The sequence below is a fragment of the Muscardinus avellanarius genome (genome assembly GCF_963383645.1).
Source record: "Muscardinus avellanarius genome assembly, chromosome: 3".
Classification (NCBI taxonomy): Eukaryota; Metazoa; Chordata; class Mammalia; order Rodentia; family Gliridae; genus Muscardinus; species Muscardinus avellanarius.
In genome coordinates, this window is record NC_137788.1 from 86,518,955 (window position 1) to 86,539,743 (window position 20,789).

Below are 20,789 nucleotides of genomic sequence, written 5' to 3' on the forward strand. Positions count from 1 at the left end.
AACTTGTCCAAATGAACTGAAACTTATGGAAATATTCCCCGTGAAGGAGGACTGCTGTTTCTCTATATTGTTAAGAATCTTGGACATCACCTGTAAGGAGAGAGTTTAGCGTAGACCAAGGAGAAAGGCGGTGTTGAAAGCGGTCTCCGCGATGACGGTGGAGACTTATATTCAGGAGAGACAGAAATCTGATCCTACCAACATTATGTTTTGGAGAAATTACACCAAATGTCGAATGCTACCGTCGTGCATGCTTAGGAACACTGGACAACATTCAGAGTGGAAAAAGAGCTTGGGAAAGATTTTAAATGGTGGAGGCAGTGGCAATGGCAGTGGCCAGTACTCAGGGGAGGCAGAGAGCTGATGCATTACACCTGGAACCTTTGAAATAATAACCCCAGAGGCAGAATGCTACCACCACACACCCTCAAGAATGTGGGACAATTGGTTAGGTGAAGAGAGTGCTCAGATTGGAGCCTGCCAAGGGGTGAGGCTGGTGACAGACACAGCAAAGCTGGGATTGGAGCCTGCTGTGAGGCAAGGCCGGTGCTGGAGTCTCCAAGGCCGGTTTTGGAGCCTGCCTAGGGGTTAAGCCGGTGCTGGGGCCAGTGAGGCCGGGATTGGAGCATGCCATGAGGCAAGGCCGGTGCTGGGGCCTTCAAGGCTGGGATAAGAGCCTGCCAAGGGGTTAGGCCAGTGCTGGGGCCAGCAAGGCCGGGATTGGAGCCTACCATGAGGCAAGGCCAGTGCTGGGGCCTCCGAGGCTGGGATCGGAGCCTGCCAAGGGGTTAGGCTGGTGCCGGGGCCAGCGGCCAGCATTGAAGCCTTCCATGAGGCAAGGCCACTACTGAGGCCTCCGAGGCTAGGATAAGAGCCTGCTGAGGGGTTAGACCAGTGCCGGGGCCAATAGCCGGCATCGGAGCCTGCCATGAGGCAAGGCTGCTACTGGGGCATACGAGGCCAGGATCGGAGCCTGCCAAGAGGTTAGGCTGATGCTGGGGCCAGTGGCCAGCATTGGAGCCTGCCGTGAGGCAAGGCCAGTGCCGGGGCCTCCAAGGCTGGGATAAGAGCCTGCAGAGGGGTTAGGCCGGTGCCAAGGCCAGCAGCCAGCATTGGAGCCTGCCGTGAGGCAAGGCTGGTGCTGGGGCCTCTGAGGCTAGGATCGGAGCCTGCTGAGGGGTTAGGCCTGTGCCGGGGCCAGTGGCCAGCATTGGAGCCTGCTGTGAGGCAAGGCCATTACTAAGGCCTATGAGGCCAGGACCAGAGCCTGCGGAGGGGTTAGACCGGTGCTGGGGCCAGCAAGGCTGGCATTGGAGCCTGCCATGAGGCAAAGCCAGTGCTGGGGCCTCTGAGGCTGGGATCGGAGCCTGCCGAGGGGTTACGCCGGTGCCAGGACCAGCATGGCTGGGATCGGAGCCTGCCATGAGGCAAGGCCGGTGCTGGGGCCTCCGAGGCCGGAATTGGAGCCTGCTGAAGGGTTAGGCCGATGCCGGGGCCAATGACCGGGATTGGAGCTTGCCAGGAGGCAAGGCTGCTACTAGGACCTCTGAGGTCGGGATTGGAGCCTGCCGAGTGGTTATGCCAATGCTGGGGCCAGCAGCCAGCAGTGGAGCCTGCTGAGAGGCAAGGCTGATGCTGGGGCCTCCAAGGAGCCTGCCGAGGGGTTAGGCTGGTGCCGGGACCAATGGCTGGCATCAGAGCCTGCCATGAGGTAAGGCCACTACTGGGGCCTCAGAGGCCGGGATCAGAGCCTGCTGAGGGGTTAGGCCGATGCCAGGGCCAGCGAGGCCAGGATCGGAGCCTGCTATGAGACAAGGCCGGAGCTGGGGCCTCCAAGACCGGGACCAGAGCCTGCCAAGGGGTTAGGCCGGTGCCAGGGCCAGCAGCCGACATCGGAGCCTTCCGTGAGGCAAGGCTGCTACTGAGGCCTCTGAGGCTTGCTTTGAGACTAGGCCGGTGCCTAGTCTCAAGAGCCTGCCTTGAGGCTAGGCCGGTGCTGAGGCCATCGAGGCTGGGATCAGAGCCAGCTGAGGGGTTAGGCTGGTGTCGGGGCCAGAGAGACCAGAATCGGGGCCTCCCATGAGGCAAGGCTGCTGCTTGAGCCAGCAAGGTCTGGATCAGTCCACCGGGTAGCCAGGCTACTACTGGGGCTGTCAAGAGTAGGATCGGTACTTGCAACGCGGCATACACAGAGAAATATCGCAGAAAATAAAAATCAGATTCTTCCCCTAAGCAGCAATAACTAGGAGGAAAGGGGCAACAGGAAGAGGTCGAGTTATAGAAAGGGCCCTATAGTGAAGCAACTAAGGTGACCAATTAGAGGGTATGGAATAGGGGAGGATGGAGCCTCTTTAAAACGCAGGAGGTACATAAACAAATGTATCAAAGTTAATCACCAAACAAACATGGGATCCAGGGAGGGGGAGGGAATGGGATGGGGGCTGGATGAGGGCTAATTGGATGATGTGTGCTTGTATATCCTCTCAAGTCTTGTATTCCAATGTGATATATGATTACAATGTACCAATAAAAAAAGATTTAATATAATGAGAAATGTTGAATCTGGGAGGAAGAATTAATAGGACTTCATCAGTTTCATCTCTGTCTCCACCACCACCAAACACAGGGCCACATTATGGCTCATCTGGACTCTTCCTTGCTCCTCGCACCCTTCTAACCCTCACCTAGTTAACAGGGCTTCTTAAATGCCAGGCAGATCTTTCTTGGTTCCTTCAGCCTAAATTAGGTCTATCCCTGAAAGAGATTCCATGCATCCTATTTTTTTCTATCCAGCTCATATGACAAATCTAATTTATGTGGTTGCTTCAATTCTTTATTTCATTTGTGTTTCTTTGCATCCTTTGTGAGGACAGTGGCTGTGCTTGTTGTGTTTATTGTCTATTTGATGCTCAGTTTCTGAGACACTGCTTGTCTCATTGTAGATATGCAGTAAAGATTTCCTGGAAAATACATAGTCTTCCTCAAAATTTCCAACTCTGTTGGCCTCCAGGACTTCATGAATTCCTACCCACTTTGGAATTCATTTTAATGGACAAAATGGAAATAGTTACTTGATCTGTTATTTCTTTTGGCCTGTCCATTCCTAGTATTATAACTCATAGTAAACAGCAATTATTTAGGAAATATCTGGTGTAGGTGCATCCTGAAAGCATCATTTACCACCCTTGGGATGCTGATACTTTTGTTTTCTCCATCTCACAGATCAGTTAACTGAGACAAATTCACACGGTTCCTAAATGGTGGTGGAATAGTATCAACATGGCCTGTGTGACAGAGAGGTCCCATGCTTAATTTAGAAAACTCTTCTATCGTACATGTAACCTGCTAAGATTTTACACAACTTTGCTTTGTATTTCAGTGTAAGAAATATCTTCTTTTAAAAAGTCCATTTTTTTTTTACTGATCACTTTCTTTAAATCTGAACACTTAATAAATAAAAAAACTGGTAAATCCAGTTTCATGAGCTAGCTCTCTTTACTGTGGTTTGAACCCTCAAATTTCATATGTTAATGAATTTGTGGATTCTTTGGGAGGTAATTAGAGATTAAGTCATCAGAGTGGAGTTCCTGAAAGCATCAGTGGATTTATAAAAAGAGGAGGCTGTGGGTGGCGGCATAAGTTTGTAATCTCAGTGCTTGGGAAGCCAAAACAGGAGGATCTCACGTTTGAGTTCAGCTTCAGGAACTTAAACCCACAGCTACTTAGTGATATAAAAATAAAAATAAAAATAGAAAGGACCCAATCCCACAAAGAAAGGAAGAAAGGAAGAAAGGAAGAAAGGAAGAAAGGAAGAAAGGAAGAAAGAAAGAAAGAAAGAAAGAAAGAAAGAAAGAAAGAAGAGGATGAGAGCCCTGAGCTTGTATGCTTGCTCTGTCTTGCTAGGCAATGCCCTTGGCATTTTCATGATGCAGTAAGAAGGTCCTCACCAGATACAGGCCAGACACTATTGGCCTTCTCAGCCTTCACAGTTGTAAGCCAGATATACTTCTATTCTGATAAATAACCTGCTCTCAGATATTTTTGTTACAGCAACAGAAAACAGACCAAAACACATTACTTATCCAAGGTGAATTAATATAATGTCTGTATTTCATTTCTCCCCTATTTGCCGAGGATATCACCTCTTTAGCTATCCCCTTTCTGGGAGTTTCTGTGGTTGTCTCCTGGCATATGAATAGCAGTAAGGTTAGATTATTGTCATATGAACAAATTATTCCTTCCTTCTACTTCTATTCTCTTTCTTCTTCTCATTATTTTGTTATGTTCCTTTTGATCTTTCTCAAGTTGAGGAGTATTCTATATGCTGTTATTTTCTCAACCTCTATTAAATTTTCAATTTACCATTTCCTATGTTTTCCTTTTTACCATTCTATGAAAGCTGCTTATTAGCCAGGATAAATTAAGACCACTTTTTAAATGGAAACATTCAAGCAAGGGTTAAAACAAACAGATATGCACTTTTTTTGGTAAAAAAAAAAAAGTGGATATAATTAGGAGGCAACCACTCTGCTCAGAACATTCAATCATATATTTCACTTTTGATTGGACCCAGGGGTATTCTTCCTCTGAGATATACCCCTAGCCCTATTTTTTATTCTTTATTTTGAAGCAGGTTCTCACTAAGTTGTGTGTGTGGGGGCCTCATTAGGTAGCTGAGGCTGGCTAAGAACCTGTGAACCTCCTGTCTCAGCCTCCCAAGTACTGCGATTACAGCATGCAACACCATACCTGTCTTGCATTTTTTGTGTGTGTGGGTGTGTGGTACTGGGGTTCCTGGAAGCCCTTCTAACTCTGGGCTACACTCCCAGACCGATTTTTACATTTTTATTTGGAAACAGGGTCTCCTAAACCAGCACATGCGGCTGGCTTCGAACTTGCGCGATCCTCCTGTCTCTGCCTCCCAAGCGGGGGGATTACAAGCGTGCGCCACCACGCCTGGCTTGCATTTTTTTTTTAAAAGAAGAATAATATTTAGAGAAAGAGAGGATCTAGAAGATAAGGGGCTACCCAATCTCAAGATAGAAAAGATGTTTAAAATGATGAGTTGAGTCAACATATAGTAAAACTTTCCATGAATCACAGAGCTGAAGATGACACAGAGAAAAGGAAGCAGGAGATGAATATGGACACCAGCACCACACTCTTGCTCCATCCCTTCCACTTCCCAACCTGCTCTCCAGCTTTTGCTGTGAGGCTGCATGCTGTTCACTGAACTCACCGATCCTATTCCCAAGGGCCACCTTCTCCAACTGCTTTATCTAGTTAATCTGAAGAAGAAAAAACGGCTATATAACATATTTAAGGAAGGAGTTCATGGAAGAAGAAACATTTTTGTCTTTTGCAGAATGGTAGAGCAGTATCTCAGTTCTTGCTTTATAGTACTACAGTGTATTTATTGCCTAGAATTCTAGATTTCATAGAAGAATTCATCTGTAAGACCTATCACTAGGTCTAGTCCATATACATTCCAGTAGGAATACAAACTTTTCTAAGTATTCCCTGGATCAGTCTTTTATTTTATTTATTTAAATTTTGTGGTGTTAGGGGTTGAATAGTGCTCCCTGCATGCTGGACAAGTGAGCTACTCATCTAGCCACATACATAATGTTTCCAATTCTGTAAACCAGCAATTTTCCATCTCACTTCCATCTGTCACTTAGCACTTACTTACTATGTAGCTTCAATGAATTATTCAATTTCTCTTTGTTCCTCAATTTTCTCATCCATAGGATGGGGGTAAAGATAGTACCAACCTAAAATATTGTGAAGCTAAGAGTGAAGGCTTATTAGTGCTGTTAGTTGCCACAAGCTTCCATGGTATTTCTAGGAGGTAAACTTTGCCTTCCTCTCTGGAAAATCATACTGGAGTATGAGTAAAAGTGGATATAATTAGGAGACACCCACTTTGCTCAGAACATGCAATCATATATGATAACAACACCATATAAGCTCTAAGGATCAGGGCTTATCAGAACCCAAGACAGACCTATGGATATCTCTGGGGACAAGCATAGACTTCTTTATCTTCCTTCTTCCTCCAAAACATAGGGCATCCTCACTCTACACGAAGGCATATGGAAAGCAAGATGAAGCCAGCAGTCATGTCTCATTATAAATTTGATTTTTTTCATTTTTCCAAGAAGATACTTGTACTTATAAAAAATGAAATGTCCTACTCTGAGAAAATCCCACCATGTTTAGTTACTAATAAGCTTTCTGGTGAGGCATACCATCTTCCCAAAAGTGACAATGGGTGGAATGGGTAAAGAAACTCTTGGGAGAAAGCCGGAGTCATAGAAAATCCACTAAACATTGAGAATATCTGCCACAGCAGCCCCTGAACATGCTGGCACCTGTGTGGTTTTAGGCACTGGTGGGGTGGTGCCTACGGCATCTGAAGGCCACATGGCGCCAAGGATTCATCACTCTAAATGACTTCTAAGCTGAAACAGTTTAGGAGGGGAACGCAAGCCTGCACTATATTTAATAAGATACTCTCTCCTGGATACTTAAAAAAAACTTTACTTATAATTCACATTTCTTTGGTTTACTTAATTCTTCTGAGTTTAATGGGGGGGGATCATTTACATTGTTTCAAAAATCTAGAGGGTTGTATTTCACCAGTTTTAATTCATCCACAGGAGGTTTATTTTTTGTTTTGTTTGTGTTTAACTTCTATGTAATCAATACATCTCTGGAAGTATTAGAGGACTGGAAAAGGTCAAGATTCTCTTATAATCAATATTTCTTTGATTCCAAATATAAGTAATACATCTTTTTTTTTTCAAAAATTGTATATATAAGGAAAAGATTCCTAGACTTGGTGATCATACATTTAACTCAAATCAGTTAAAAAGAGTGACAGAGCTAGGTAGGCGTGGTGGCACATACTTCTAATCCCAGTGCTTGGGATGCTAAGACAGAAGGATCTCAGGATTGAGGCCAGCCTCAGCAACTTTGTGAGACCCTGCTTCAAAATTTAAAAATAAATAAATACAAAGGGCTGGGGGTATAACTCAGAAATAGAATGCCCCTGAGTTCAATCCTCAGTAATAAAAAAGGGGGAAAATAGTGACAGAGCTGGGGGATTTTCACCTTACCCCAAATCATATAGTAGTGGTAGCTAAACATGGCAGAGGGAGGGTGTGAAGGCCTGTAGGATGTGGCCTCTTTCTCATCACTGTTCATCTTTTTGATAGTACCCAAATAATTTAGCAGGGACAGTTCAGGACACCCTTTGGGGTCATTATCTTGTTAAAAGTCCCACGTGTTCATTTGTTTAAGAATATGGCATTGGAATGATGATAGTGTGTGGTCAGCCACTACTGTTTTTCCTTTCAGAATACTATATTGGTTATATTTTGCAACATCAAACCTAAACACTGTTTTTAGCATATGATCTAGTTCCTCCTTTCTAAATAGAGATGTGTGTGTGTGTGTGTGTGTGTGGTACCGGGGTTCCGGGAAACCCGTCTACCTCTGGGCTACACTCTCAGGTCTATTTTATATTTTTATTTGGAAACAGGGTCTCTTAAGCCAGCGAGGCTGACTTCGAACATGTGAAATCCTCCTGTCTCCGCCCCCCAAATCCGGGGATTATAAGCGTGTGCCACCACGCCCCGGCAACAAAGATAATTTTTAAGGACCCAAATTTCCAGCTGATAATCACTAAAATGAATGTCTTTTAGGTCCACTGAAGAGCAAACGGTGAGCTCCTGAGCCCGGCTTCACACAGAGTAAAGCTTGAGAGGAGCTTGGGTAGTTGCAGACCACAATACAGTGATGGTGGTATCAGAAAGAAGGTGGTCAAGTAACAACCCCTTTTCTCATTACATCTGTTTCAAATGATTCCATCTTAGAGGAGGCAGGAGAAAAGTGGACGTGGCACCCAGTGGGCAGTGGGAGAGATCCCGTCATGGTAATGGGACTGTTTTGTATCTTGAATGTGGTAGTGAATATACAAACTTAAGTATGTGACAAAATGCACAGAAGTAGACAAAGAAACATAAACAAAGAAACAAAATTAGCCAGGTATGATGGTGTTTGCTTCTAATCCCAAGAGGATTTCAAGTTCAAGGCTGGTCTGGGCAAATTAGTGAGACTGTCTCAAAATAATAAATAAATAAATAAATAAATAAATAAATGCTGGGATTGTAACTCCTAGTGGTAGATCACCTCTTTGTATTATTTCTTACAACTGAGTGAGAACCTACATTTCTCTCAAAATCAAAAGGTTAAAAACAAAAAAAATATAGGAAAAGCAACATACACTCACAATTCTGTTTTAGTGGTAATTTTTGTTTTACTCAGATACTAATCTCCCAAGACCCAAATAATGTACAGGCTTTCCTAAGGCTGAACCAAAGAAAATGTTTCCACAATAAAATATCATATTGCCATTGATGTTACACACTGATGATTTAGTTGTTTTGCATGACTAATATGAGATATCTTGGCGTTAAGTGAGGATCACAATAATTTTTGACTATGAGAGGACATAGAACTAACCTTAATATCTTTTGACACATTTAATACATACAAAAATGTCCCTGAAACACATACCTGACAGTGCTCTAAAAAGTATGAAATATGCAAATAAATATACAGATAAATATACAGATAAAACACTATTTTATAATTTACACACATTTTTACTATAGGCAGAATTTTAGAAACTTTCAGAATATGCAAAATCAAGGTTATGTTTAAAAAGGAAATGAACATTTAAACTATATTTGCATATTTCAACATTAAAATATGCACGTTTATATATATGTACGTATGTATATATGTAGGCACACACATATATATAGTTTAGATTTTATACATACACACACACACACACACACACACACACACACACACATAGTTTAGCTTTTACCTTGATGCTAGGAATGGGCCTTTTGGGGATATAATAGCTTCTTTCAAGTGGTGGAAAGGCTGCATTTTGTTCTTTCAATCTAATCTTGTTCTCTGCTATGATTTTCTTGCGCTGTTCAAGAAAAGGTCCAAAACTTGGCAGTTTCTAAAGGAAAAGACAGAAATAAGAAATATGTTAGACTAGATCAGTTGTGGTGGCACACACCTGTAATTCTAATGACTCAGAAGCAGGAGGATTACAAGTTTGAGGCCAGCCTGGGCAATTTAGTGAGACACTTAAAAAAAAAAAAAAAAAAAAAAAAAAAAAGCAAAGAACACTTTAGCTCATAGAAGAGAAAAAAAAAAAAAAGGAAATAAACCTAAACCTGTATTTGGAGATTGTTTCATATATACTGAAACATTTTCATTAATTCCTGAACCATTGGTTTTCTAGGTATCAGATTCTATTATTTAAGAAAAAGGAACACAAAATCACAATAACTTTACCAAATTTGTATGTATTAGAGGCACATGTTAATTAAAATACATCCTTAAATGGAATAAGATCCACAATAGCAAACCAAATCTATCCACTTAAAACAATAGCTATTAGTTAAACCATTTGTTTGTTTTGTATAGACAGAAGTGAAACCCTATTGATGCTTTTTTTCCCTTCATCAGGTTTTTAGCATGATATAGACACAGCTGGAGTCCCTGACAAATGTTTTTGTCAATAGCAAAGGTACTGTGCCAAAGTTCTAATCTGTATCTCTATTTTATTGTGCTCAAATTCTTACTACATCTCTCTAAAGACTGTAACTAATGTTGATTGCAATTTACCGGAATAGCTGAAAAACAAAATGGTAAAAATATTGATTTCTCTGTACAGAAAACAAATTTTATTTTGCATGAAAGAAGCAAAAATAGAAATGAAAAGCAGAGGATCTATCACAGTGCTTAAACAAACTCCATCAGTATTCAAAATCACATCACAGCTTTCCATTTCAAGGTCATTCAATTGTACTTTACAAAGTTCATTTAGCAAGATACCTGGGCTTCATGGAAAAATGCTAAGTGGTTTCAAGTTAACACAAAAATGCCCTCATACCATTCATTATCCCACAATTATTTCCTCTTCACTTTGTCCTTACCCTTTTCTAGAACCTTTGATCTTCACTTTACTGACACATACCTCTGGTGATAGACACCACTGAATTCTAAATGCTTTGTGTCAGCCTCTAACCTGGAAATGTTAGGTCTCTTTTATAAGACAGAAGAAAAAAAAAAAAAACTCAGCAACAACAACAACAGCCTTTCCTTCCTACAGAATAAAACCCATTTATCTAACTGATGGAGGTTTGGAAAACTACAGTACTCCAAGGTCATCCGGATCTCTGACCTAGCAAGTACTCTGGTGAAAAATCACACTTGTTTCAAAATGTTGGCCTCCACTTGATGTGCTATATAATACCTCAGGAAAATGAGTTCTCTGGTCCTCTGGAGATCTCAGTAGAATAGGGAAATGAAATTTAAACCATGTTGCAAACAAGGCAAACTTTAACTGCAAGTTTCTATTAGCAAAGAACATATTGATGTAGAAATGCCCAAGCTTATAACTTTCATTATTAATTCACCATAATTATGTCAACCAGTCAAGTAAATGGAAACAATGTTATAAAAGTCAAATTAATTTATATACAATTAGATTAGAAGTATGTATTTCATTTTCATCTCTTAGTGTTTTCCTAAATTATAATGTTGGATCGTTGCAGTAATATGAAATGATATGATGTAGGTGGAGAATATTTTCTTTCTTATCATATAATAAGTGACTTTTTTGCAGTACTGGGGATAAAACTCAGGGGCATTCTACCTCTGAGCAACACCCCCAGCCCTATTTTTTAATCTTTATTTTGAAACAGGGTCTCACTGAGTTGCAAAGAGCCTCACTAAGTAGCTGAGACTGGCCATAGCCCATGATCCTCCTGTCTCAGCCTCTCAAATGCTCTCAAAAGCATACACCACCATGCTGGCAGACTGACTTAAAGTATAAAATAAATATAGATATAAAACAAATCCTCAACACTTACTCATTGTATATGTAAGCCTCCTTAATATATGTAAACCTCCTTTATATAGAAAAGATAATACTTGTTTGAGGTGTCTTTTTATAAAATGACTTTTTCCTGGGGTCGATGAGGTGCTAGGGATTATACTTGGTAATGAAGAAATGCACCGTTGGCTAGACAATACCACATAAGGTGGAGAACTCAAGCTCACATGATGTAAATCTTTTAGAATGCCACTTCTCATGCATCAAAGACACATACACCCTAATACTCTACCTTATAGATTATCAAGAATGGATCAGGATTTAAACACATGACCTCTGGTCCTAGCAGACCTCTCATGCTAACAAGTCCCATGAAAATCTGAACCATTAGCCTAGTTGCCTGATAGGATTTCATTTTATTCAACATAACTCTAATGCTACCTGAGTCTGCAAGGGCTATTCAAAAGAAATAGTTCTTGGGATGATTGGATCTACCTTCTTTAAACATACATCTGGGAGATATTTTTCCACTTCCATTACTCACATAGCTACACAATTCACAATTGCCCAAACTATGGAACCAGCCAGGATGTCCATCAACAGATGAATGGATTACAAAACTATGGGATATTTACACAATGGAATTTTACACAGCCATAGGAAGAACAAAATTACATCATTTACAGGGAAATGGATAGACCTGGAAAACATTATGCTAAGTGGGATTAGTCAGTCACAAAAAAGTAAGAAATTGGATACTCTCCTTAATATGTGGAAGCTAGAGAGAAAATAGGTCATAGGAGGAACTCTAGACAAAGAAGGAGAAACTATAGATGAGTAAATAAGGCGACCTAACTGATGGGGATGGGAGGGAAGAAGAGAGAAATTCCCTATGATGTACATTAACAAACATATCAGAGTCAATCACTAAGACAAACATGAGAAGAAGGGAAGGAGGAGGAAATGGGGTGGGAATAGGGGAAGAACTAACTGGGTGATGTGTGCATGTATGTGACCACCATTTTGTACACCATTAAGATGTATGACTACAATGCACCAATAAGAATTTAGCTGGGCGTGGCGGAGCATGCTTTTAATCCCAGCATTTGGGAGGCTGAGACTGGAGGATTACGAATGAGGCCCTCTGCAATTTAGTGAGACACTGTCTCAAAATAAAGAATAAAAAAATAGGGCAGGGGGTGTAGCTAGGAGGCCAAATGCCCCTGGGTTCCATCCCCAGACCCTCAAAAAAAAAAAAAAAGAATTTTAAAAAATGAACGCAAACTATTTAAATTTGAACCATGATTTGAAATTGATGCAAAAAGAGTAATAGCGTTGTTGCTGAATGCTTGAAACCCTTTTGATGTTGAATGAAAAACAACCAGGGAAAAGATCTCACAGCTTGAAATTCATGGTAATGTTTTTGCACTAGTTGACCATATTTGCCGTATGTTATGTCATGCAGCCTTTCCATGACTAATAGTGCTATGATTCTAATAGACTAATCTTTTATAATTAGTCCTAAGGAGAGGGTCCCAGTTAAACACAAAATTTTTATCAGATTTTTTTTGTGCAATGGTTAGAACAATCAAAGAAATACAAAGAAGACTGTGGACCCATTTTTATTCAAGCCGGAAGTACACACACCTTCACCAAATATCAATGACTACTCCCTCAACTTTTCACCATGCATCTCCTAATCAAGTTTGGTTCGTTTAATTCCTCACTGCCATGTGGAAAGTCCAGAGGCTAAGGGCCGGCTTCCAAACCTACAAGGCTGCTATGGGCATTTTGCATTTCTCATCAGTATGAAAAATGGAGTCCTTTAAAAAATATACATGCAATAAAGTGGCTCTAGGATTTGGGGGTTACTGAATACTTGAAACTAATTTTCAGAAAATGTAAAAGATTCATTCATTCTTAAAGCAGGAGATCATCTTTATACATAATAACTTAGAAATACCTTTGTGTTGTGATCTTGCAAAACAAACAAACCCAAAGAGTGAGGATGAGTGCATGGTTAGTCACTGTGCATGTGTGGGCTCGGTGATGATTAATAAGGCATCTAGTTCAGACCTCTGCCTGAACATATAGCTAATTGATTTCCCATTGCAGGAGGAGAAGCAGCAGGGCCCGACAGAGGCAGCAGCAGGAGTTTTTCCTCTTCATTCATTATTTTTGTACAGAAAAAGTTGTAGCCTGCAGTAACTCAAAGCAAGAGGTTTTGAGCGCCATGCTATATTTCTTAAACAAAGGGAAAAAGTTCTTTAGGACTATCAAAAGCTGCTTTGTAACTGATGAACTGAACAAAACTCAGAAATGGTGTGATTTTTGTTTCAATAGTTTCTCCAGGGATTCATCATTGATGAATTTGTTCTCCCCAGAAAAGCTAAATCCTACTCATTTAAAGATAACAGTATCTCACACTAAAACTGTCTCTATCCAGATATAAAAAGCTTTACATTGCCGATAGAAAAGTGACAACATAATGAATCAACAATGATACCTTAAGCCAGCAAAGCTTTAAGGTAAAGGAGTTTATTTGGATTATAATTTATTCATGGATCAATCTAAGGGTAATTGAGCATATTATGAAGTAGAAAAGGCTTCTTGTTTCTAATAGAAGCAGGCACTGGTATCATCCAGTTTAAATTGCATAATTTTTATGAGAATTGTAGCAAGTTAGCTATTAGCACTAGTTTATTGTAATGGATCAACTCTATTTTCTTAATCATATGCTCTTATCTGATTTGAAACAATATCAGCAAGAAAAGTAATTACTTTGATATCTAGTAATAACAAAATATAAAAGGAGTCTGGAATATATGTATATTAAGATATATGTATTTGTACTTATATATGTACTCTTATATGTACTTATATATGTATAATTCATTATAAACCTGAAGTAATTAACCATTTTATCTCCTGTATATATGCATGTATGTATTTATGTATGTATGTATGTATGTATGTATGTATGTATGTGTATATATACTTAAAGAATAAAGGATAAGATAGATATAAAGACTATATATTTTGCAACAATCTAAAAGTTGATTTTTAGCTGAGCAGTGTGGCACATGCTTGTAATCCCAGCATTTGGGAGGCTGAGACAAGGAGGATTGTGGTTCGCAGCCAGCCTCAGTTACTTAATGAGGCCCTTTGCAACTCAGTGAGACCCTGTTTCAAAATAAAGAATAAAAAATAGGCCTGGGGGTGTAGTTCAGAGGTAGAATACCGCTGGGTTCCATCTCCAGTACCACAGGAAAGAAAAAAGTTGATGTTTTAAAAAGCCATGTTCACATGTGACATGGTTCCAGTTTTATCAGCCTTTTTGATATTTTTCAACAAATATAATATTCTAGAACAGGAATAGTCTTGTGTTCCATTGAAAGCTAAATAATTTCTATGTGGTTTGTTTATAGTTACCTGTATTATTAATTTTATAAATATATTTTGCTATACATTAAAGGCAGTGTCAAATTTAATTATATATCAAGGAGATCTAGTTATCATACTTATCTCAAAGCATGATACAGCAAACACTTTGGAAAACTGAAATTAAAGGGCTAACAATTGAAGAAAAAATAAAAAATCTTCAAGGAGTTGATCTTTAAAAAACTCAACAAGGCAGTTGAAGTAGTTTTTTGTATATTTAAAATAAATAACGTGGAAGCAGGATTGTATAATGACTGGGACCATGGGCTCTGTGAGTCTGTTTTGTGTATAGTGGCCATTGTGGCTTTAAGTGAAGTCATCTACATAAAGATCCTAACATACTCGGATTTCAATTGCTGTTTATTGGACATGATTAAATATAACATAGGAGATGGAAATGAGATATTTATTTTCTGTACTGTCTGAAGTTAGTTACTTCACCCCTCTCCACTGTAAAAGTAATCAGTTTCTTACATGTAACTCTGATTTTTTTAATCAAAATCAGTTTTAGCATGGTTTAGATTCAGAAATTCAGATTTCCCCATGTGTAGTCAGCATATAATGTTTAATTACTAAATGTAAGAAAATTTTTATGATTTTGGGCAATGAACAACAATAATAAGACAGGGATAGAGGGACTATGTATATAGTATATCTTATCATAGTGCGGTGTGGTACCCAATGGTATAAATTAGGACAAAGGAATTATAAATAAAAATATATGAACTATGATTATTAGTCTAAACAATAAATTAAAACATACAATGTTTGATAAAAATATGATGTCTGAATCAGTCAAAAGCAATTATAATCCACATTTCTTTGTTACAGTAGAAAAGCTAACAGTGGTTAGAGTACTGATTTAGAAGTCAAATTTGCATGAAAATCACAGCTTTGTACTCATTAGCTGTGTGACTATGAACCAATTACTCAACTATTCTGCTACTAATTTTTCTTACCAATGAAATGAGAATGACCGTATCTAACTCACGATGCTGCTGTAAGCATTAAATGGAATAATGTTTGTACAATGCATGCCTGCCAATTTATTCCCCTAAGCCTTAACTGCTTATACTGCTCCGTGTACTGTGCTCTATATTTCCAGGTGTGCTCATGCATCCCATCTGCTAGGAAAGCCCCTTCCCTTTTTTACTTGGTACAGACCAATGTGGCTTTTCAATTTCAGCTCCATCTTCATGGCAGCTAAGTAATCTCCTTTACTGATTCCTCTCCCTGCCTGGTGTTAGGGGCTCCTCTTGGTGCCCCAGAGCATGCTGGGTATATTTTAATCCTACACTGATTGGTCACTATTACCCAGTACTTCTGTCTTCCCTACTTGAAGTATTACAGAGTTAGGTTTTGATTTAGCATATAAGAGAGACCCAGTATATTTTAAAAAATGTAATGAATGGATGAACAAGTGAATCTTGAATATATACAAAATCTTGCTGGATATTTGCAATGCCAAACAATTACTTTTACAAAGAAATTAAATGATAGGTTCATTTAATATTAAAAATACACAGTTATTATTGTCATCCCTGCATAACAGCTGGGATTTGCAAATTTAAATAAAATATATAAAGTGCCAGGTCCTGGAAAATTACATAAAAAAGACAGTTTATGACCTTAAAGAGGCTATAGTTAATGACAATAGCAATATCCTGTGACAAGGGCTTGACAGAGGTGTCAAGCATGAGCAATGACAATGTGGACCCAACTCAGGCTGAGGGATCAGAGATTGTCTAGAGCATGGGGCATCTGAGCTCAGTGCCGAAGATTAAGGTGAAGGTGGCACAACAAGTAATATACATGCAGACATGAGCACCAAGAAAGGAGAAGAAAGTCCTCCAGGGAGAGGCAATACCAGAGGGAGAAGGGCAGCTCTTTGGGAAAGGTGCCAGGAGTCAACAGGCTGAGAACCTTCTGTTGTGTTTAATATGATACAATAGGATGAGTCGCTTTCTCTGTGAAAACCAAGATGAGCACATCTTATCATGAAGTGACAAAGTAGAAAAGAGTATTAGGGTTGATGGCAATCGAGAGCAGAAACTCCTTATGTGAATGGACCACCAGCAAAAGATGCTAGGGGTAGGACCTTCTTTTTTGCCAAGTGCAGTGTGGGTACTAAACCTAGGCCCACAAGAATGGAGAGAAGGCTAGTATTTCCAAAAGCTTGTGGTCTTGTGAGGATGACTGACTCATATCTAAAGGAAATCAGGTGAGAAAATTATTATCTTAATATTTAAATAGCATTTAAATGACTCAGATCAGCTACCTCTAAAGAAAATAAACTGTCATCATTTAAAGTAATATTTTTTATAGCCACACCTATAGTTTGAGATTTGGGAAATGTAGTCTTGAAGGTATAATCTTGACGAAATGGAAACAAAGAGATGGTCCAACCACTACAGGGTAATAAGGGAGAAGAACCCATTGCCCTGGTGCCTAGAGATTCTATTTTAGGATGTTTGCATTGTTGCAATCTAAACTCTCCTCCATGACCTCTACTTAATAAAGTCTGCTACCCACTCATATGCCTTTGTGAGAAGTTTGGAAGAAATCAGGGAAATAGGATTGAGTTTCATGGTTGGGTTGGCATATAGCTGATGAGAATAGAAACCAACAGAACGTGAGAATGGAGGGAGATTCAGAGATCGGGGAGAGCAGGAATTTATAGCCAAAAGAGACCCAAACAATGTCATTCTAGGAATTTGTGTAGCAGCTCTGGGTGACATCTGTATCACATGGCTAATTAATTATAAGAAAGAACAGGATAAGTAGAGGAAGAGAGGCATGAATAGTCTAATGTAACTTAGATCCAATGAGCAATTAATTCCAACTAGAGATTTAAAAAAGCTTTATAGTAAAGGAGGCTGTTAAACTATGAGGAAAGATTTAGAGGAGGTGAAACAGTTGGATAGTGCTAGGAAGTGACATGAGATAAAGTAATGTGATGATGAAACTACAGGATGACCTCACCCTTAGATAAGTGAAATATAGTAAGCTATTGGGGAATAGCAGGGATAAATCTGGGAAATCAAAGAAGGGCTCTGAATTATGGGCAAAGTTGTTTGTTCACTTTGTACTCTTTAGGGTAGAGAGGAAGGCCTGATTCTGTGGTAGCAGAAGGAAGGGTGTATTGTGGGATCCTGACTATGGTAGAAGAGAATAAGCCAGAATATTGGACATGGGGTTCTGACAGTAGCCAGAAAATATAAATTAGATGTCCAGGAAGAATATTACTACTATTGTTTAATATTTAGGATAGAAAGTAAAAATAGTTCTGTGGGCTTATGGTTAGTTTTGTGTTAACTTGAAGGGGCTAAGAGATGTCCAGATCACTGCAAAGCATTATTTCTGGGTGTTTCCAGGGAGGTGATCATTTGAATTGGTGGACTGAATCATTCTCACCAATTTGGGTTAGCATCATCCAACCTGTTGAGGGGCCCATAGTGAACAAAAAGATGAAGATGAGAAAACAGTTCTTTTCTGGAGCTAGAGATGGACCACCCATTTTCTGCCTTGGACACTTAGAGCTCCAGGTCCTTGGGCCTTTGTTCTCTAGGACTTTTATCAGTGCTCCTCATCCTTAACCTTCTTGGTTCTCAGATCTTCAGCCTCAGACAGAATGACACCACTGTCCTCCAAGTTTGTGGGCCTTAGGTTTCAGACTGAATCACACAATCTATTTTGGGCTCTTACAGCTTGCAGAAAGTCAAGGGTGGCACTTCTTGGCCTCCATAACCAAGTGAGCCAATTCTTATATTAAATTTCCTTTTAAAGACACAAATCTATCCTATTGGTTCTGCTACCTTGAAGAACCCTAACCCAATGGTATTTAGGGACACAGAATCAATACTGACTACATATTCAGACAGCAAGGGTCCAACATGGTCTTTACTTGCATACTGCCCACAGACTTCTATACTCTTACTCCTCTACACCATGACTCCTCCCTGAAACCATCCAGAGCTGTCATTTTTCCCGATAGACCTCTACTATCTCTTTGCTAGTCATCATTCTGCAAATGACCTCTCCTTTCTTGCCATCCTCTGCTCAGTCAAAATCTGACTTTTTTGACTTTCAAACACTTTCAACATTAGGAACTTGTATTATCCGGGGATGATATAGTCTATAAACTTTATAAGAGTTAGTCTAAATGAATGTAAAACAGTGCTGGCAGAGAACCTGGGCAGGGTTGAATAGAAGTGGCAGGGAGAGGTGATTTCAAGTTTTATAAAGATCAGAACCATACCTCATCATCTTCTTCATCAACATCAATGCATTTATTAAGCATGATTATAACCAGATCCTTTACAAAGTACATGAATACATTATCTCTTATTCACTGCAAACCTATGAGATGTATATATTCATATTTATTCACAGAACAAAAAGCTGAGGTTCAGAAGGACTAGATAACTTTTTCCAATTCACACCATTAGTAAGTGGCAAAGCCAGGAATCTAATTTCAGTCTGTGCTGTGTTGTCACTCAAATTTCTCTGTAGTCCTCACAAAGCTTTATATTAAATACTTAATAGATTTTTATTGTTATAAAGAGGTATATTCCAAACACACTCCTTTTCTCGAGGTCTATGGTCTCTGTTTTTCACAAAATATAAAGAGAAAGGTGTTTCACACAGAAATCATTAGAAAAAATGCTGAACACATACGAAGCAAAATATCTGAATTAGTTCAGTCCTGTTTATTGCTGGCCTCAAGTTTAATGAGCTGAAGTTAATACAGGTGAAAGGCCAGAGTGTTACATGCAGCAGTTAATGAAATACCATAGAGCTGCTGAGAAAATGATTAGCAGCCAAATGTGAATTTAATATACTTCATCTTCAAGAAGCAGTGCCCCATGGGAGGCACCTGCTGGGGGAGGCAATGTGGCATATTGCAGACAGCACTCTCTGGAGATTTAGGTGATGCAGCCATGCTATTGGCTAGTGGTGAGACCCATGGCAGGAGGGACACTACGAGTCTCAGTTTTCTCATCTATAAAATGCGGGGGTTTGACTAGATGATCTACAAAGTCCATTCCAGTAACATGTGTTGTTTTCAAAGTTATAGTTGAAAATCATTAGGATTTACTCCCAGGTGGTCCCACAAAGTCTATGGATAAAACATTGGCTTGAATCATAGATTATAACCCTTTTTCTTTTCTTTTCTTTAATATACAGCATTCTGAGTTTGCTTAAGCTATTAAAAAAATGGGTACCATGGATTTCATTTACCAAGCTTCCAAGTTTGGAAGAGGCTAAAATGATTTGAGGTATCACTGGATAAAGACAGAATCAAATATACCATGCCTATTTTATCTCAGTACCAGATAACATAATTTTTAAGACAAGTAATTACAATATTTTTAAATGAAAGCTATTAAAATCTATGTGAGTTGGGAGAGTCACACAACTGACACTCTGCCTGAAATTATCTTTACCAAATTTAATGTCTAGTTACAATATCACCTGAGACAAAATCTACAGATATCAATCATGTAAATACTAGAAATGATATAATGGATAATGGGCATGAAATTGCCAAGGAAGGAAGAATGATAAACATATACATGTACACACTCATGTACACACACCGATGCACACACCCATGTGCTCATACGTTCATAGTTGTGGTTGCATTTGATATCTATGGGAGTTTCACAATGTTGAAGCAATATAGAATTTTCTACTATAACAATGCAAAATACAGAATTATCACTGATCTTGAGACCCTCTGTTTTAAGTTGTATAAAATATAAACAATGATCCCTCTCCCTATATGTTATCCAGAACTCTTTGAAATAGCAAAAGCATCAATAGGTTATTAAAATACAAATTTTACTATTTTGCTTTTTAAATTTTATACTTTGATTAATGCATTATAATTATATATCATAGTGAATTTCAAAATCGTACAACCTAACATGCCCCAGGTCTTGATGTGTTTTTCTTCAGGCCCACCCTGTTACCCACTCTATCTCCTACATAGTAGTGAGATTGGTAGTGATACTTTCATATGTGAGGATAGCATAATTTGAACTGCCTCTTTCGTAAGTTCTTCCTTTCCCACTTCCCACCTCTTTCCCTTCACCCCATCCAGTATTGTTCTGGTCTCTCATCACAATTATCTAAAATCTCTTTTGTTTTCTATTTTCTTTCTAGTTTCCACATAAGAGATGTTATTTAGCATAATATGCTCTAATTCTATCCATTTTCCTGTAAATGAAATAACTTTGTTGTTCTTTATGGCTGAATAAAATTCTATTGTGTGTATATACCATATTTTAGTTATCCATCCATCTGTTGAGGAACACCTAGGTTGGTTCTATAATTTGGTTACTGTGAATTGTGCTATTAACATTTATATATATTAAAGTATTCTGACTTTAATTCTTTAGGAAAGATACTT

General features: G+C 39.2%; 1 protein-coding gene across 1 annotated transcript in view; it reads right to left on the bottom strand.

The window, feature by feature from the left end:
* Nucleotides 1-20,789, bottom strand: part of DPYD (dihydropyrimidine dehydrogenase) — a gene marked incomplete at both ends in the record, with an annotated part of 932,092 nt that overhangs the window by 15,797 nt on the left and 895,506 nt on the right. The window contains one exon of the mRNA XM_080690443.1: nt 8,903-9,046. Coding sequence (XP_080546569.1) covers nt 8,903-9,046 — 144 coding nt within the window. The remainder of the gene's footprint in view (nt 1-8,902; nt 9,047-20,789) is intronic.